This window comes from Bombina bombina, chromosome 2, assembly GCF_027579735.1.
Source record: "Bombina bombina isolate aBomBom1 chromosome 2, aBomBom1.pri, whole genome shotgun sequence".
NCBI classification, from domain to species: domain Eukaryota; kingdom Metazoa; phylum Chordata; class Amphibia; order Anura; family Bombinatoridae; genus Bombina; species Bombina bombina.
The window spans coordinates 750,516,044-750,534,195 of record NC_069500.1 but is presented as its reverse complement, the minus strand read 5'-3'; the positions used below and the strand labels follow the sequence as shown (position 1 = coordinate 750,534,195).

The following is an 18,152-nucleotide window of genomic DNA, read 5'->3' as shown; positions in this document are numbered from 1 at the left end:
TCGCCATCCAGACGCGTAGGGCGCTATGGCTTAAATCCTGGTCAGCTGACGTGACTTCAAAGTCTAAATTACTCAACATTCCTTTCAAGGGGCAGACCTTATTCGGGCCTGGCTTGAAGGAAATTATTGCTGACATTACTGGAGGTAAGGGTCATACCCTTCCTCAGGACAGGGCCGAATCAAAGGCCAAACAGTCTAATTTTCGTGCCTTTCGAAATTTCAAGGCAGGAGCAGCATCAACTTCCTCCGCTTCAAAACAAGAGGGAACTGTTGCTCATTCCAGACAGGCCTGGAAACCTAACCAGTCCTGGAACAAGGGCAAGCAGGCCAGAAAGCCTGCTGCTGCCCCCAAGACCGCATGAAGGAACGGCCCCCTATCCGGAAACGGATCTAGTGGGGGGCAGACTTTCTCTCTTCGCCCAGGCGTGGGCAAGAGATGTTCAGGATCCCTGGGCGTTGGAGATCATATCTCAGGGATATCTTCTGGACTTCAAAGCTTCTCCTCCACAAGGGAGATTTCATCTTTCAAGGTTATCAGCAAACCAGATAAAGAAAGAGGCATTCCTAAGCTGTGTGCAAGACCTCCTAGTAATGGGAGTGACAGGGTTTTTATTCAAATCTGTTTGTGGTTCCCAAGAAAGAGGGAACCTTCAGACCAATTTTGGATCTAAAGATCTTAAACCAATTCCTCAGAGTTCCATCATTCAAAATGGAAACTATTCGGACCATCCTACCCATGATCCAAGAGGGTCAGCACATGACCACAGTGGACTTAAAGAATGCCTACCTTCACATACCGATTCACAAAGATCACTATCGGTTTCTAAGGTTTGCCTTTCTAGACAGGCATTACCAATTTGTAGCTCTTCACTTCGGGTTGGCTACAGCCCCGAGAATTTTTACAAAGGTTCTGGGCTCACTTCTGGCGGTTCTAAGGCCGCGAGGCATAGCGGTGGCTCCTTATCTAGACGACATCCTGATACAGGCGTCAAGCTTTCAAATTGCCAAGTCTCATACAGAGATAGTTCTGGCATTTCTGAGGTCGCATGGGTGGAAAGTGAACGAGGAAAAGAGTTCTCTATCCCCACTCACAAGAGTCTCCTTCCTAGGGACTCTTATAGATTCTGTAGAGATGAAAATTTACCTGACGGAGTCCAGGTTATCAAAACTTCTAAATGCTTGCCGTGTCCTTCATTCCATTCCACGCCTGTCAGTGGCTCAGTGCATGGAAGTAATCGGCTTAATGGTAGCGGCAATGGACATAGTGCCATTTGCGCGCCTGCATCTCAGACCGCTGCAATTATGCATGCTAAGTCAGTGGAATGGGGATTACTCAGATTTTTCCACTCTACTAAATCTGGATCAAGAGACCAGAGATTCTCTTCTATGGTGGCTATCTCGGGTCCATCTGTCCAAGGGTATGTCCTTTCGCAGGCCAGATTGGACGATTGTAACAGATGCCAGCCTTCTAGGTTGGGGTGCAGTCTGGAACTCCCTGAAGGCTCAGGGATCGTGGACTCAGGAGGAGAAACTCCCAATAAATATTCTGGAGTTAAGAGCAATATTCAATGCTCTTCTGGCTTGGCCTCAGTTAGCAACACTGAGGTTCATCAGATTTCAGTCGGACAACATCACGACTGTGGCTTACATCAACCATCAAGGGGGAACCAGGAGTTTCCTAGCGATGTTAGAAGTCTCAAAGATAATTCGCTGGGCAGAGACTCACTCTTGCCACCTGTCAGCGATCCATATCCCAGGCGTAGAGAACTGGGAGGCGGATTTTCTAAGTCGTCAGACTTTTCATCCGGGGGAGTGGGAACTCCCATCTGGAGGTGTTTGCTCAATTGATTCATCGTTGGGGCAAACCAGAACTGGATCTCATGGCGTCTCGCCAGAACGCCAAGCTTCCTTGTTACGGATCCAGGTCCAGGGACCCAGAAGCGACGCTGATAGATGCTCTAGCAGCGCCTTGGTTCTTCAACCTAGCTTATGTGTTTCCACCGTTTCCTCTGCTCCCTCGACTGATTGTCAAAATCAAACAGGAGAGAGCATCGGTGATTCTGATAGCGCCTGCGTGGCCACGCAGGACCTGGTATGCAGACCTAGTGGACATGTCATCCTTTCCACCATGGACTCTGCCTCTGAAAGGACCTTGTATTAGAAGGTCTTGTCTCAATCATCCAAATCTAATTTCTCTGAGACTGACTGCATGGAGATTGAACGCTTGATCCTATCAAAGCGTGGCTTCTCCGAGTCAGTCATTGATACCTTAATACAGGCACGAAAGCCTGTCACCAGGAAAATCTACCACAAGATATGGCGTAAATATCTTTATTGGTGTGAATCCAAGAATTTCTCATGGAGTAAGGTTAGGATTCCTAGGATATTGTCCTTTCTCCAAGAGGGTTTGGACAAAGGATTATCAGCTAGTTCCTTAAAGGGACAGATTTCTGCTCTGTCTATTCTTTTGCACAAGCGTCTGGCAGAGGTTCCAGACGTCCAGGCATTTTGTCAGGCTTTGGTTAGAATTAAGCCTGTGTTTAAACCTGTTGCTCCCCCGTGGAGCTTAAACTTGGTTCTTAAAGTTCTTCAAGGGGTTCCGTTTGAACCCCTTCATTCCATTGATATTAAACTTTTATCTTGGAAAGTTCTTTTTTTGATGGCTATTTCCTCGGCTCGGAGAGTCTCTGAGTTATCTGCCTTACAATGTAATTCTCCTTATCTGATTTTTCATGCAGATAAGGTAGTTCTGCGTACCAAACCTGGGTTTTTACCTAAGGTGGTTTCTAACAAGAATATCAATCAAGAGATTGTTGTTCCATCATTGTGTCCTAATCCTTCTTCAAAGAAGGAACGTCTTTTACATAATCTGGACGTAGTCCGTGCCTTGAAGTTTTACTTACAAGCTACTAAAGATTTTCGTCAAACATCTTCCCTGTTTGTCGTTTACTCTGGACAGAGGAGAGGTCAAAAAGCTTCTGCAACCTCTCTTTCCTTTTGGCTTCGGAGCATAATACGCCTAGCCTATGAGACTGCTGGACAGCAGCCCCCTGAAAGGATTACAGCTCATTCTACTAGAGCTGTGGCTTCCACCTGGGCCTTTAAAAATGAGGCCTCCTATTGAACAGATTTGCAAGGCCGCGACTTGGTCTTCGCTTCACACCTTTTCAAAATTTTACAAATTTGATACTTTTGCTTCTTCGGAGGCTTTTTTTGGGAGAAAGGTTCTTCAGGCAGTGGTTCCTTCCGCTTAATCCTTGCCTTGTCCCTCCCATCATCCGTGTACTTTAGCTTTGGTATTTGGTATCCCACAAGTAATGGATGATCCGTGGACTGGATACACTTAACAAGAGAAAACATAATTTATGCTTACCTGATAAATTTATTTCTCTTGTAGTGTATCCAGTCCACGGCCCGCCCTGTCATTTTAAGGCAGGTCTAAATTTTAATTAAGCTACAGTCACCACTGCACCCTATGGTTTCTCCTTTCACTGTTTGTTTCGGTCGAATGACTGGATATGGCAGTTGGGGGAGGAGCTATATAGCAGCTCTGCTGTGGGTGATCCTCTTGCAACTTCCTGTTGGGAAGGAGAATATCCCACAAGTAATGGATGATCCGTGGACTGGATACACTACAAGAGAAATAAATTTATCAGGTAAGCATAAATTATGTTTTTATCTCCCCCATAATTTTAATGAGTTATGTATGTGTGTGTGTATATATGTCTGTCTTTCTCACACTCTTTCTCACACACTTTCTCTTTCTCTCACACACTTTCTCTTTCTCTCACACACTTTCTTTCTCGCACTCATTTTCGCGCTTGTTCTTTCTCTCACTCTCTGTCTCTCTCGTCATTTGTTCACCAGATGTATTCATCTAGCTCCCAGTAATGCATTCTGCATTGGATCTGAATTTAACTATATGTTGGAGAGGTTAAACATCTAGTTAGAGCCTTTAATTATTGCACTATTTTTAGGATATAACACATATGGGCACTTTTTATATCCCTTTCATTTAATAAAATAGTCATTAACTGATTTGGTGCAAGAAAATGTGTAAATTTCTTCTCACCCCTGCATCTTTTTATCAACAGGTGATTGGCTTCTCATCAGAAACTGTGGCTGCATTTATTGGAGTAGTCGGAATCTTATCCATCTTAGCTCAGGTGAGGTATTTTCCTTTACCCCTTGTAAGGGATTACAGTATTACTGTTTCTGTACTTGATGCTGTGCCTGCACATGGTAATTTATTTAAATGCTTGTTCGCAGAGACAACAGGATGGGCTAATTGTCTTTAACTTCTTGTTAGTACATTGATTGCTGTTGGTGTTTTCTTTAGTTTCGGGGTACCATATAATGTAGTCCAGGAAATATGCAAATTACTTCTCCAGTGTAGTTTTGCTTTTTTGGAAGAATTTGACTGCATAAATATTGTTAATAGGAAACTTCTCATTCTACTAATACTGCCATTTTTTCAAGTAAGCTGTCGTCCAGTTGTATGTGACAGAGTTAAAGGAACACAGCACATCTTTCTTTCTTTTTATTTATTATACATACATACTTTTTTTTTTTTTTTAATGGATGTTCCTGTGCAGATAAAAGTGACGTTTTCTTGTGAGGTACAGATTAGTGAATACCCTGGCATGAAACGTATAATTTTACACTGAAACAAGGAAATAAAACCTACATTTAAGTTGCTGTTCTTTCATATGCATAATAGATGTGGTGTTTGTGCTCTGTGACCCTTTAAAGTGATGGTAAATCCTAGCGTTTCAAACATGCTAGGATTTACCAGCACTAAAAATAAAAGGTGACTTTAATTCATCAAGTTTAAAAAACCTGTGTATAAGTCACCTTTATTTCGCTATGGCTTCACTGATAACCTAAGATCCGCCGGCCGCCCAAAGCATAGCTATATTTTTTTCAGTGAGGTTACATTTCCACCTATTAGTCGTGTTACCATACTGCACAGTGCCACACAGCTATTGGCCAAGTGGAAATATCACCTCATTGAAGAAATTGAGCTGTGCCATATCCAGCTTTTAGGCTGGCATTGAAGCCATGGTGAAATAAACCTGACTTTTTTTACATTGTTTTTTTTGTTTTTGGTTTTAAACTTGTGAATGAAAGTCACCTATTTTTCTAGTGCTGGTAAATCCTAGTGAACGTTAGGCTTTACCATCAATTTAAGTACATTTTTACATTTAATCAACTTGCTGATCTGGTTTCAGAATCTAGATTATGAAGTCATAAGTACCGCACTTTGTGCCATTACAAAAAGTAACCAAGGTAATCTCCTGGGATAATGGCAGATAGTGAGGGGCAATATAATGAGGAGAGCAGGATTTGTTGCCTTTTAGTTTATTTTTGTTAATTGTATTTATGGAAAACTTGCATATAAAGGAGAGTAACTTTGTGTATATCGTGGCAAATCCTGTTAATTTGTTTATCCTTTATCAGTTTCTATCATATTTTTCCCACTTGCCACTTTTACTGCCCACTTTACAGCTGTGTGCTTCTCTCCACAGTCAAAGCCTTGTGCTGAAGAGTTTGCAATCTATGGTTGCTGGAGGTAAAGGTAGAGCTAGCAGAGAGGGTTTTGTCAGCTAATGTTTCTTACAGCAAAAACGCATTAAACGAGAAAGAAGTGCCAGATAATTACAGTTTGAAGATAGTATGAGGTCTACAGTAGATTGGAAACTGACAAATAGATTTGGAAGTAGAATCACTTATTTTCTGTCCCTTTTTATATATTCACCGTGCTTAAGCAGTTCGGCCTTAGCTTTAGTTTTGTAACCCTCTATTGTCTTTTCTCCAGACTGTGGTTTTGGGGGTTCTCATGAGATCTATTGGAAATAAGAACACCATCCTTCTGGGGCTCGGCTTTCAGATCCTCCAGCTGGCCTGGTACGGCTTTGGCTCTCAGCCATGGTAAGCTAAAAGGGATGTTTGCTGATTTTGAAAGGGGAGGTTTGAAATTAAATGCTCATTGGCAGTGGGTAGCAAAATATATAGCACATCAAATATATTTAGTTTAGTGTAGGTAAGATCTGCACTCTTCCACAATAGTACAATGCTAATAATCCAACTCGTGTTTATTAATTATACAGTGAAATTTCAGGACCTCTGTTCTTTACTCAACCAAACACATTGTGAAAAATACCAAAGTTTAAATACCCAAAAGACCCCTCTCTTCTGGACCTAAAACTGTTGTCTATGCAACCATTTGTTTACATACATTGTGCTTATGTGTGAGAAATAGACAGGTAGTGTCATCCAGAGAATACCTAAACTAAGTATAGAAATACAGAAGCATACCATCATCACAAATAAACAGTCGTGTATGTGTGTATACTCAAGATGGCATGTCACATTAAATACATTTTTAATATCTACCACCTTAGCTGGATATAAATATTTACAATCTTGTATTCATATTTATACAATTGTTTATTTGCAATGGTGGTATGTTTCTGTATACAGAATACACAGTTTTAATATCCAGTGAGTTTTAATTTTATATATTTCTATATATGAGGAAGGGGTGTTTTGCCCAGAATGCTTTTTTAATAAAAAATAAAAATTCATATTTACATCTATCATTCTGGGGTGGGATGGGGGACAAATTTCACCAACATATTCGTTCTAGTATCTGGCCAATATTTACTATAAATTACTTGGAAACCTAGACATATGGGGGTATTCCTAAAATCAGGACAACTAAATGAATCTATTAGTTTGTATAAATGCTTATAAAGAAAACTGCCAAAAAATGTTTTTATGTTTTACACCCCCCCCCCCCAATTATGTTCTATTTATTGTTATTTTATTTTTTCCCCATAATCCTTTATTGAGGTTAGCGTAAGATACAATATAAATAGCTTTCTTCTATAAGGTATGATGAGTCCACGGATTCATCCTTTACTTGTGGGATATTATCCTCCTGCTAACAGGAAGTGGCAAAGAGCACAACAGCAGAGCTGTCTATATAGCTCCTCCCTTAGCTCCACCCCAGTCATTCTCTTTGCCTACTCTAAGTACTAGGAAGGGTAAAGTGAAAGAGGTGATACAATATTAGTTTTTAATTTCTTCAAGCAAGAGTTTTTTTGTTTTAAATGGTACCGGTGTGTACTATTTACTCTCGGCAGCAGATGGATGAAGACTTCTGCCTGGAGGATGATGATCTTAGCATTTGTAACTAAGATCCAGAGCAGTTCCCACAGAGGCTGAGGGGTACAAGAAACTTCAGTTTTCATGCTATACAGCAGTGAGGTATGTTCAGTCATTTTTTCTGGAAAGACTGTATTTCAGAAAGGCTGACAGGTATCCCCATGAGGGTAAGGGTAAGCAGTAATCCTAAGAGCTATAGAAAGGCATTACTAAGCTTGCATAAGGGGCTAATTACAAAATGGTTGACACTGAGTTTTTAATGTTTTTGGGCAAACGTTTTCTGAACTGGGAGTGCTGTTAACGTTTTTTGGGCACCTTTATTGAGGGTACACTTGGCTTATTTTTTGGGTCTCAGAACCCACATGGCTAGTTTAAAACCGCTCTGGTGCGGTTCTTTGAGGCTGTAGAGACATCGAGTGAGATGGGCGGGCCTATTTTCGCGCCTCAGATGCCCAGTTGTTTTCACTCAGCAAGCTCCAACTCCTGAGGGCCCTTGTGGATGTTTTGGACCAAATCAAAGCTTTAACCCCATATTTACAACCCCTGAGGGCAGTTAGGCGCCACAGCAGGGCTTTGGCAAGGTGCTGGGGGTGTTTTTTTTTCCGGATTTAGGCCTTAATTCAATCCGGTTTGCACAATAAAGGGTTAAATGTTAAATTTTCTTGTGGGGCAAACTTAACTACACATATTGAGTCTGCTAATTTTAAAAATTTGGTGCTTTTTTTAAAGCAGTTTTGCAGAACGTGTGCTTTTTTTCTCTTAAAGGCGCAGTACCCTTTTTTAAGATTGTTTTTTTTTTTCACTAAATAAAGTGTTTTCATGCTTGTTTGTAGTCATTACTAGCATGTTCAACATGTCTGACATTGAGGAAAGTCATTGTTCAATATGTTTAGAAGCCATTGTGGAGTGGACCCCCACTTAGAATGTGTCCCTCATGCCCTGAAAGGTCAATAAATTGCAAAGAACATATTTTAGCTACTAAAAGTATGTCGCAGGATGATTCTCAGTCAGAAGGGAATCAGGTTATGCCATCTAATTCTCCCAAAGTGTCACAACCATTAACGCCCGCACAAGCGACGCCAATTACTTCTAGTGTGTCTAATTCTTTCACCCTGCAAGATATGGCTGCAGTTATGAATACTACCCTCGCAGAGGTTTTATCTAAGCTGCCTGGGTTGCAGGGGAAGCGCAGTAGGTCTGGTGTGAGAACAAATGCTGAGCCCTCTGACACTTTATTAGCCATATCCGATGTACCCTCACAATGTTCTGAGTTGGGGGTGAGGGATTTGCTGTCTGAGGGAGAGATTTCTGATTCAGGAAAGATGTTCCCTCAGACAGACTCTGATATGACGGCTTTTAAATTTAAACTAGAACACCTCCGCTTATTGCTCAGGGAGGTTTTAGCGACTCTGGATGATTGTGACCCTATTGTAGTTACAGAGCAATTGTGTAAAATGCACAGATTTCTAGAGGTTCTTACTTACACTGATGTTTTTCCGGTCCCTAAGAGGATTTCGGACATTGTTACTAAGGAATGGGACAGGGTATTCCGTTCGCTCCCCCTCCTACTTTTAAGAAAATGTTTCCCATATCAGACACCATGCGGGACTCGTGGCAGACGGTCCCTAAGGTGGAGGGAGCTATTTCTACCCTGGCTAAGCGTACAACTATACCTTTTGAGGACAGTTGTGCTTTCAAAGATCCTATGGATAAAAGATTAGAGGGTCTCCTAAAGAAAATATTTGTTCATCAGGGTTTTCTTCACCAACCTATAGCGTGCATTGTTCCCGTAACTACTGCAGCTGCTTTTTGGTTCGAGGCTCTGAAGGAGGCTCTTCAGGTTGAGACCCCATTAGATGATATTCTGGATAGAATTAGGGCTCTCAAGCTAGCTAATTCTTTCTTTCATTACAGATGCCGCTTTTCAACTGGCTAAATTAGCGGCAAAGAATTCAGGTTTTGCCATTTTAGCGCGTAGAGCGTTATGGCTTAAGTCCTGGTCTGCTGATGTATCATCAAAATCTAAGCTTTTAGCCATCCCTTTCAAGGGTAAGACCCTATTCGGGCCTGAACTGAAAGAGATCATTTCAGACATCACTGGAGGGAAAGGCCATGCCCTTCCTCAGGATAAGACAAATAAGATGAAGACCAAACAAAATAATTTTCGTTACTTTCGAAACTTCAAAGGTGGTCCCTCTACCTCTTCCCCTGCTGCAATGCAAGAGGGGAATTTTGCTCAATCCAAGTCAGTCTGGAGACCTAACCAGACTTGGAACTAAGGTAAACAGGCCAAGAAGCCTGCTGCTGCCACCAAGACAGCATGAAGGGGTAGCCCCCGATCCAGGACCGGATCTAGTAGGGGGCAGACTTTCTCTCTTTGCTCAGGCTTGGGCAAGAGACGTTCAGGACTCCTGGGCTTTAGAAATCGTAACCCAGGGGTATCTTCTAGATTTCAAAGATTATCCTCCAAGGTGGAGGTTCCATCTTTCTCAATTGTCTGTAAACCAGACAAAAAGAGCGGCGTTCTTATGCTGTGTAGAAGACCTATATACCATGGGTGTGATCTGCCCAGTTCCGAAAACAGAACAGGGGCATTGGTTCTACTCCAATCTGTTTGTGGTTCCCAAAAAAGAGGGAACCTTCAGACCAATTTTAGATCTCAAGATCCTAAACATATTCCTCAGAGTCCCATCCTTCAAGATGGAGACCATTCAGACTATTTTACCAATGATCCAGGAGGGTCAATATATGACCACCGTGGACTTAATGATGCGTATCTACACATCCGTATCCACAAAGATCATCACCAGTTCCTCAGGTTCGCCTTTCTGGACAAGCATTACCAGTTTGTGTCTCTTTCCTTCGGGTTGGCCACAGCTCCCAGAATTTTCACAAAGGTGCTAGGGTCCCTTCTGGTGGTTCTAAGGCCGCGGGGCATAGCAGTGGCACCTTATCTGGACGATATCTTAATTCAGGCGTCGTCTTACCAACTAGCGAAATCTCACACGGACATCATGTTGGCTTTTCTAAGATCTCACGGGTGGAAGGTGAACGTAAAAAAGAGTTCACTTATCCCTCTCACAAGAGTTCCATTCCTGGGAACTCTGATAGATTCGGTGGACATGAAAATTTTTCTGACGGAGATCAGGAAATCAAAGATTTTAACCACCTGCCGAGCTCTTCATTCCATTCCTTGGCCGTCAGTGGCTCAGTGTATGGAGGTAATCAGACTAATGGTAGTGGCAATGTACATAGTTCTGTTTGCTCGCTTGCATCTCAGACCACTGCAACTATGCATGGTCAAACAGTGGAATGGGGATTATGCAGATTTATCTCCTCAGATAAATCTGGATCAAGAGACCAGAGACTCCCTTCTTTGGTGGTTGTCACAGGATCATCTGTCCCATGGAATGTGTTTCCGCAGGCCAGCATGGGTCATAGTGACGATGGACGCCAGCCTATTGGGCTGGGGTGCAGTCTGGAATTCCCTGAAAGCACATGGTTTGTGGACTCAGGAGGAGGCTCTCCTCCCGATAAATATTCTAGAACTGAGAGCGATATTCCACGCGCCAGATTCATAAGATTCCAGTCGGACAATATCACGACTGTAGCATATATCAATCATCAGGGGGGAACAAAGAGTTCTCTAGCGATGATAGAGGTTACCAAAATAATTAGATGGGCAGAGACTCACTCTTGCCATCTATCCGCAATCTATATCCCAGGAGTGGAGAACTGGGAAGCGGATTTTCTAAGTCGTCAGACTTTTCATCCGGGGGAGTGGGAACTCCATCCGGAGGTGTTTGCACAATTGATTCAGCAATGGGGCACACCAGAATTGGATCTGATGGCGTCTCATCAGAACGCCAAACTTCCTTGTTACGGGTCCAGGTCAAGGGATCCTCAGGCAGTACTGATAGATGCTCTAGCAGTACCCTGGTCATTCAAGCTGGCTTATGTGTTTCCACCATTTCCTCTCCTCCCACGTTTGATTACCAGAATCAAACAGGAGAGAGCTTTGGTGATTTTGATAGCACCTGCGTGGCCACGCAGGACTTGGTATGCAGACCTGGTGGACATGTCATCTCTTCCACCATGGACTCTGCCACTGAGACAGGACATTCTGATTCAAGGTCCGTTCCAGCATCCAAATCTAGTTTCTCTGCGGCTGACTGCCTGGAGATTGAACGCTTGATTTTATCCAAGCGGGGTTTCTCTGAGTCGGTCATAGATAACTTGATTCCGGCTCGAAAGCCTGTCACTAGGAAAATTTATCATAAGATATGGCGTAAATATCTTTATTGGTGCGAATCCAAAGGCTACTCATGGAGTAAGATTAGGATTCCTAGGATTTTGTCCTTTCTCCAAGAAGGATTGGAGAAGGGGCTATCAGCTAGTTCCTTAAAGGGACAGATATCTGCTTTATCAATTCTACTGCACAAGCGTCTGGCAGATGTTCCAGACGTTCAGTCGTTCTGTTAGGCTTTAGTTAGAATCAAGCCTGTGTTTAAGCCTGTTGCTCCGCCATGGAGTTTGAATTTAGTTCTTAAAGTTCTTCAAGGGGTTCCGTTTGAACCTATGCATTCCATAGATATTAAGCTTCTATCTTGGAAAGTTCTGTTTTTAGTTGCTATCTCTTCGGCTCGAAGAGTTTCTGAACTATCTGCATTGCAATGCAACTCGCCTTATCTTGTTTTCCATTCTGATAAGGTGGTTTTGCGTACCAAACCTGGATTCCTTCCTAAGGTTGTTACTAATAGGAATATCAATCAGGAAATTGTTGTTCCTTCTCTGTGTCCTAATCCTTCCTCTAAGAAGGAGCGTCTGTCGCACAACTTGGACGTGGTTCGTGCTTTGAAGTTTTACTTGCAAGCAACCAAGGATTTCCATCAAACATGTTCTTTGTTTGTTGTCTATTCTGGAAAACGTAGAGGTCAAAAATCTACGGCTACCTCTTTCTTTTTGGCTGAAAAGCATCATCCGTTTGGCATATGAGACTGCCTCCTGAAAGGATTACAGCTCACTCTGCTAGAGCGGTGGCTTCCACATGGGCTTTTAAAAATGATGCTTCTGTTGAACAGATTTGTAAAGCTGCGACTTGTTCTTCGCTTCATACCTTTTCCATATTTTACAAATGTTATACTTTTGCTTCTTCGGAGGCTATTTTTGGGAGAAAAGTTCTTCAAGCAGTGGTGCCCTCTGTTTAACCATCTGTCTTGTCCCTCCTGTTCATCCGTGTCCTGTAGCTTTGGTATTGTATCCCACAAGTAAAGGATGAATCCGTGGACTCGTCGTACCTTTATAGAAGAAAAGTAAATTTATGCTTACCTGATAAGTTAATTTCTTCTATGGTACGACGAGTCCACGGCCCGCCCTGTCATTTTAAGACAGATTTTATTTTTGATTTTAAACTTCAGTCACCTCTGCACCTTTTAGTTTCTCCTTTTTCTTCCTGTACCTTCAGTCGAATGACTGGGGGGTGGAGCTAAGGGAGAAGCTATATAGACAGCTCTGCTGTGGTGCTCTTTGCCACTTCCTGTTAGCAGGAGGATAATATCCCACAAGTAAAGGATGAATCCGTGGACTCGTCGTACCATAGAATAAATTAATTTATCAGGTAAGCATAAATTTATTTTTTCCTTTCAGAGTAACAGTAGTGGTATTCCTCTATTCTTGTGGGTGACCCACGTATAAATAATATAGTTATATGGAAGAACATAGGAAAATGAAACCTCATTTTTAACAATATTATACTTTCCTCTCAAACTGTAGAGGGTCAAAAAGCTTAACTAACCTGGAGGAGGAGATCTAGTAACTGAGATGGTCACCCTTATACCTTAGAGTAATATGGGGATTATTTAGAGACATTTAGAGTTAAGAGGACAATCGTACAGACCTATGCTTAGAAAGGACGCTCATAGATAAATATTCGGAGAGATTGTTGGAGGTGTATTAGCTATGTTTACAGCAACTTTTGGTCCTGAGAAAACGTAAATAAAAGTAATGTATATTACATTTTATTATTCTTGAGGAGGGTTACTATAGTGAGGCGAGCATCTTAGCCATTGGAATTGTGAGTCAAAGGTAAGGGCGATATTATAATCCTGAAATTTAAATGATAGGATGTCTTAACATAACTAACAATTACCAATGAGCTAATTGTACCTTGGATCAACGTGTCCTATTCTGTTCCATGGTCTCGGCTGCTGACCAAAGAACAAGAATTAGTACAGGTATCAGTAAGGGAGAATAGAACAATAAAACGATAGAAAAAAGACAAGAGGTGCCTCATAGGGTAAGTATGACTAAACAATGGGTAACACTTTGCATGAAGACAAGTGGCGACTCACATTTAGTAGGGCACTACTTGTAGTGCACGTGTCACGGACTAGAGCACACCGGTCCCTCCAGCGAGACAAACCCAGGCACAACGACGCTCAGAAGGAAACAGCAGCAAACGGCAAGCCGACGTGGGAGTGGTGAGTGACATCACAATCACGTGATTAGCTCCGTCTGGACTAAGAAATACCTCTGGTTCCCAGGATGCTAACTTATACACCAAAGGATTGTTTGTTAGGGAAACACAAAAGAGATACCACAATGCCAGTGGAAAACGACAAAAGAGATTTATTAAAAGCAAAGCGTTTCTCGGTGGTACATCCACCATTTCATCAGGCTTAAAAATGAAAGGCAAACACAGACTTATATTTAAACGTAAAACTCGCCCACTAATTAAATTCACAGGTGAGACAGGGAAAGCTTGTCATGGTTAATATAGACATGTGTTTATTACATAATTACTAAAAACAAAAGTAACGAAATAGCATCAATAAACAAAGCAGTTTACAATGCACCAGTCAATAGATGCATACTAAACAAAGGTACATACTAAAAATAGGGGGACATGATTGTGTACGCAACTCTAGCATTGGTTCACACCTTAAAAAATTAAAACGGTCAACTAAAATAGGTCAATAATACCATTACATAAAAAGTGTGACATACAATATTCGCAAGGCATGAAAAAGAGTTTATCCTATCTATTATAATGTCTAAGTGTAATGTGATCGTGATTATAACAACTCATTCTAAATATAGGAGAAAAGAAAACAGAGGCGCCCAATGGCCTAATACCATATATACAGAGTGAATGAAGGTAAGCAAAATGGATACTTACAAACGGACAGCATCTGAGGGTGCAAATAAAGCAGACTGGAACCTCACAGTTGCCCAGCTAACTGGATATGAGCAGCCGGATATTCAAAGGTGAATCCCCACTTGTAGATTTCAAGGTTTTTCCTATATGAAGGGAGATAGAGCCAACATAGCCCAGCACAGTTTGGTACAAAAATGAGTGTATTGTGGAAATAAACACACTTACATATTCCAAAGCATCTCCAGGTGCAGTATAAGCAGGCTGGTGTTTCTCAGCCGCCCAGCTGACTGATTCAAAGGGTTGAGGTGCAATAAAAAACTCCCAAAGAGTTCAAAGATGATAGATACACATCAAAAAAGCAGAAGCAAGTGTATAGATAAAAAATATACTTTAATAAAAGCGATGCGTTTCTCAGCCTCTGCAGGGGCTGTTTCCTCAGGCTATACCTCATTCTAAATATAATTAGTGAATACATTATGTAATATAAAGTTAACAAAAAAATGTGTTCTATTTCATGAAACCTCAATGGTGTCATGTGATAGTGTCATATGATGGTGATATGTAAATCACTTCGGAAATCATAGTGATCAATAACCAGAAGGATTGTGAATACTTACATATATAATAATAATAAGTGAACATTTATGTGAGTGTCTAATAATAAATATGAAATTAGATAATTATATAAAATGTGAATATATCTCTATAATATTTATATAATATTTAATGTGTGATGAATTTATGTATTTAAGGTTGCATCAATACTATAACGAGTGGAAATATCAGGTGTCAAAGGCTGCAAGATCAATGCTAATATCTAGACATACTGGACTGAGAGTTTGTAGTTTATATATCCAGTAGGTCTCTCTCTGCCTTAAATGGCTAAACCTATTATAACTCAAAGAAGGTGCAATTTGTTCTATGGGGGTGATAGTGAAAATATTCGTATTGCCATTATTATGTTTAAGGCAGTGAGCAGCTACGCTATGTGATTTAATCTTCTTTTTCATGTTGTATAAATGTTCTGACAGTGTGACAGGTGTTCACTACGTATTGTACCCCACAAATGCAGGTAAGTAGGTAAATTAAATAATCAGAGGAGCAATCTATATGTTTGGTTATAGGAAAAATTTGTTGGTTAAAAGTAGATTTAAACTCAAGTTTTTTTGTTTGTTACAAAATTACACATTTCAACTTTTTTTTTATATAAATTTTTACATTTGTAGCTCCCTTTCTTCACAAACAGAGGATGAGAAGCTTCAAAAGCACTTTGTCTCTTTTTTGGGATAATTCCCTTTTTACTAACTACAATTTTTTGCTAGGTGCCAGCTTGTTTTTCAGTGTTTGAACCCTTTTAAAGACATATCTAGGTTTCACACCTATGAGAGCTTTCAAAATCGGATCTTTAAGTAACAAGTGCCAATGTTTACACAAAATGTTCTGGATCTAGTGCTCTAGCTTTTAGATAGCTAACTTTTTTACTAGATCACTAGGATAACCCTTGTCTAAAAACCCGTTTGGTTAGAATATCACTATGGATGTCAAAATCCGTAAGGGTACTACAATTTCGCCGTATTTTTCCACTGACGGTGGTGATTACTTGAAAAATGTAACTAGCTGTTGCTATCAACTGGTTTGAAGTGGGTTTTAGAGCCTATAGTCCCATCTGGATTAGAGAACAAAAATACCATAGAAGCTTTTGTCTGATTGGTGGGTAAAGGATAGACCCATATCATTAGTGTTAAAATGTGATGTAAATGATGACGCTGCAGTCATGTTTCCCTTAAAAATAAAAAATAAGGTTGTCTATGTAACAGCCATAGAAAAACAGATTTGCCAGATTTCATATTTATTATTAGACACTCACATAAATGTTCACTTATTATTATATATGTAAGTATTCACTCCTTCTGGTTGATCACCATAGATCACTATGATTTCCGAAGTGATTTACATATCGCTATCATATGACACTATCACATGACACCATTGAGGTTTCATGAAATAGAACACCTATATTTTTTGGTAACGTTATATTATATTATAATGTATTCACTAATTATATTTAGAATGAGTTGTTATATTCACTGTCACATGACACTTAGACCTTATAATAGATAGGATAAACTCTTTTTCATGCCTTGCAAATTTAGTATGTCACACTTTTTATGTAATGGTATTATTGACCTATTTTAGTTGATTGTTTTAATTTTTTAAGGTGTGCACCAATGCTAGAGTTGCGTACACAATCATGTCCCCCTTTTTTTTAGTATGTACCTTTTTTTTTTTTTTTTTTTTTTTGTATGCATCTATTGACTGGTGCATTGTAAACTGCTTTGTTTCTTGATGCTATTTTGTTCCTTTTGTTTTTAGTAATTATGTAACAAACACTTCTTTAACCATGACAAGCTTTCCCTGTCTCACCTGTGAATTTAATTAGTGGGCAGGTTTTATGTTCAAATGTAAGTCTGTGTTTGACTTTCATTTTTAAGCTTGATGAAATGGTGGATGTACGACCGAGAAACGCATTGCTTTTAATAAATCTTTTTATACATAACAAAAGAAACTTTGTCTTTTTCCACTGGCATTGTGGTATTCCTTTGTGTTTCGCTAACAAACATTCCTTTTGGTGTACGAGTTAGCATCCTGGTAACCAGAGGTATTTTTTAGTCCAGACTGAGCTAATCACGTGATTGTGACGTCACTCACCACTCCCACGCCACTCGGTCGAGGATGCCAACATCGTTGTGTCGGCTTGCTGTTTGCTGCTGTTTCCTTCTGACCGCCATTGTGCCTGGGTTTGTCTCGCTGGAGGGACCGTTGTCCTCCAGTCTGACACGTGCACTACATGTAGTGCCCTACCAAATGTCAGTTGCCACTTGTCTTCATGCAAAGTCTTACCCATTGTTTAGTCATACTTACCCTATGAGGCGCCTCTTGTCTTCTTTCTGTCGGTTTAGTCTTCGTGGGCTTCAGGATCCCTTCATTGCAGCGAGGACTCGGGTGGTCTACATTTTATTGGACTGTATCTCATTTTTATATTATCTTAATGTGTATTTAACTGTTTGTTGTATTATCGTTGTTCATGCACATAATGAGCGCCCCATCTATAAATCGCCTCTATATAGGAAATACTCTTATCTAGAATAGAACAATAATGCTCTATATCTCTCAGCATTAGTCAGTTAGTTAGGAGCTACTAGATTATAATATTGTAATGAGAGTGTTTATAAGTTCCCCTTACCATTGTGATTATCAGAAGCCCTAGGTCAACAGATATAAGGAGATTTATTGTGAGTAAAATCAGGATGGTCTTAGTATAATCTGCTAGTGCAATAAAGGCCAGTTAGAGGGGCTAGTAGCAGATTTCTGTCCGATTGGGAAGTGAGAATAATAGAAGCTATACTGGTGAGTATAAATCTGCCTACTAAGAAGAAACACACTGTCAGTTCCATCTACCTCAATGAAGAGAAATTTATGCATGTAGAGTATACACATCAAGTTGATAATAGGCAATATCTCAGCTTCTAAAACTAGCATTAATACAATGCTACTCACTTCAACCACCTCCTAGACCAGGTATACATAATAAAAACTCCTGTAGCTCATCGTATACTCAAGTCATTTAGTGAGACTGTAAGTTTGGCCTTTGAATACCTAGTTAACTATTTTAATTAAAAGTCATATATATTATGATGCAAAGTTAAAGTATGGTAAACATAGGTTGTTACCCCTTTATTTAAGAGGTGAGTGATGTACCCATAAAATCACCAGACAAAAGTCATCATTGTTCGTGGTATATATAGGGCAGAGATTTGAAAGTTCA

At 40.5% G+C, this 18,152-nt stretch overlaps 1 protein-coding gene across 2 annotated transcripts in view; it reads left to right on the top strand.

The window, feature by feature from the left end:
- LOC128649523 (hippocampus abundant transcript 1 protein) overlaps positions 1-18,152 on the top strand; it is a 120,553-nt gene that overhangs the window by 62,397 nt on the left and 40,004 nt on the right. For both annotated transcript variants that reach the window (XM_053702852.1, XM_053702851.1), the window contains exons 8-9: positions 4,095-4,166; positions 5,819-5,931. In XM_053702852.1, coding sequence (XP_053558827.1) covers positions 4,095-4,166; positions 5,819-5,931 — 185 coding nt within the window. The remainder of the gene's footprint in view (positions 1-4,094; positions 4,167-5,818; positions 5,932-18,152) is intronic.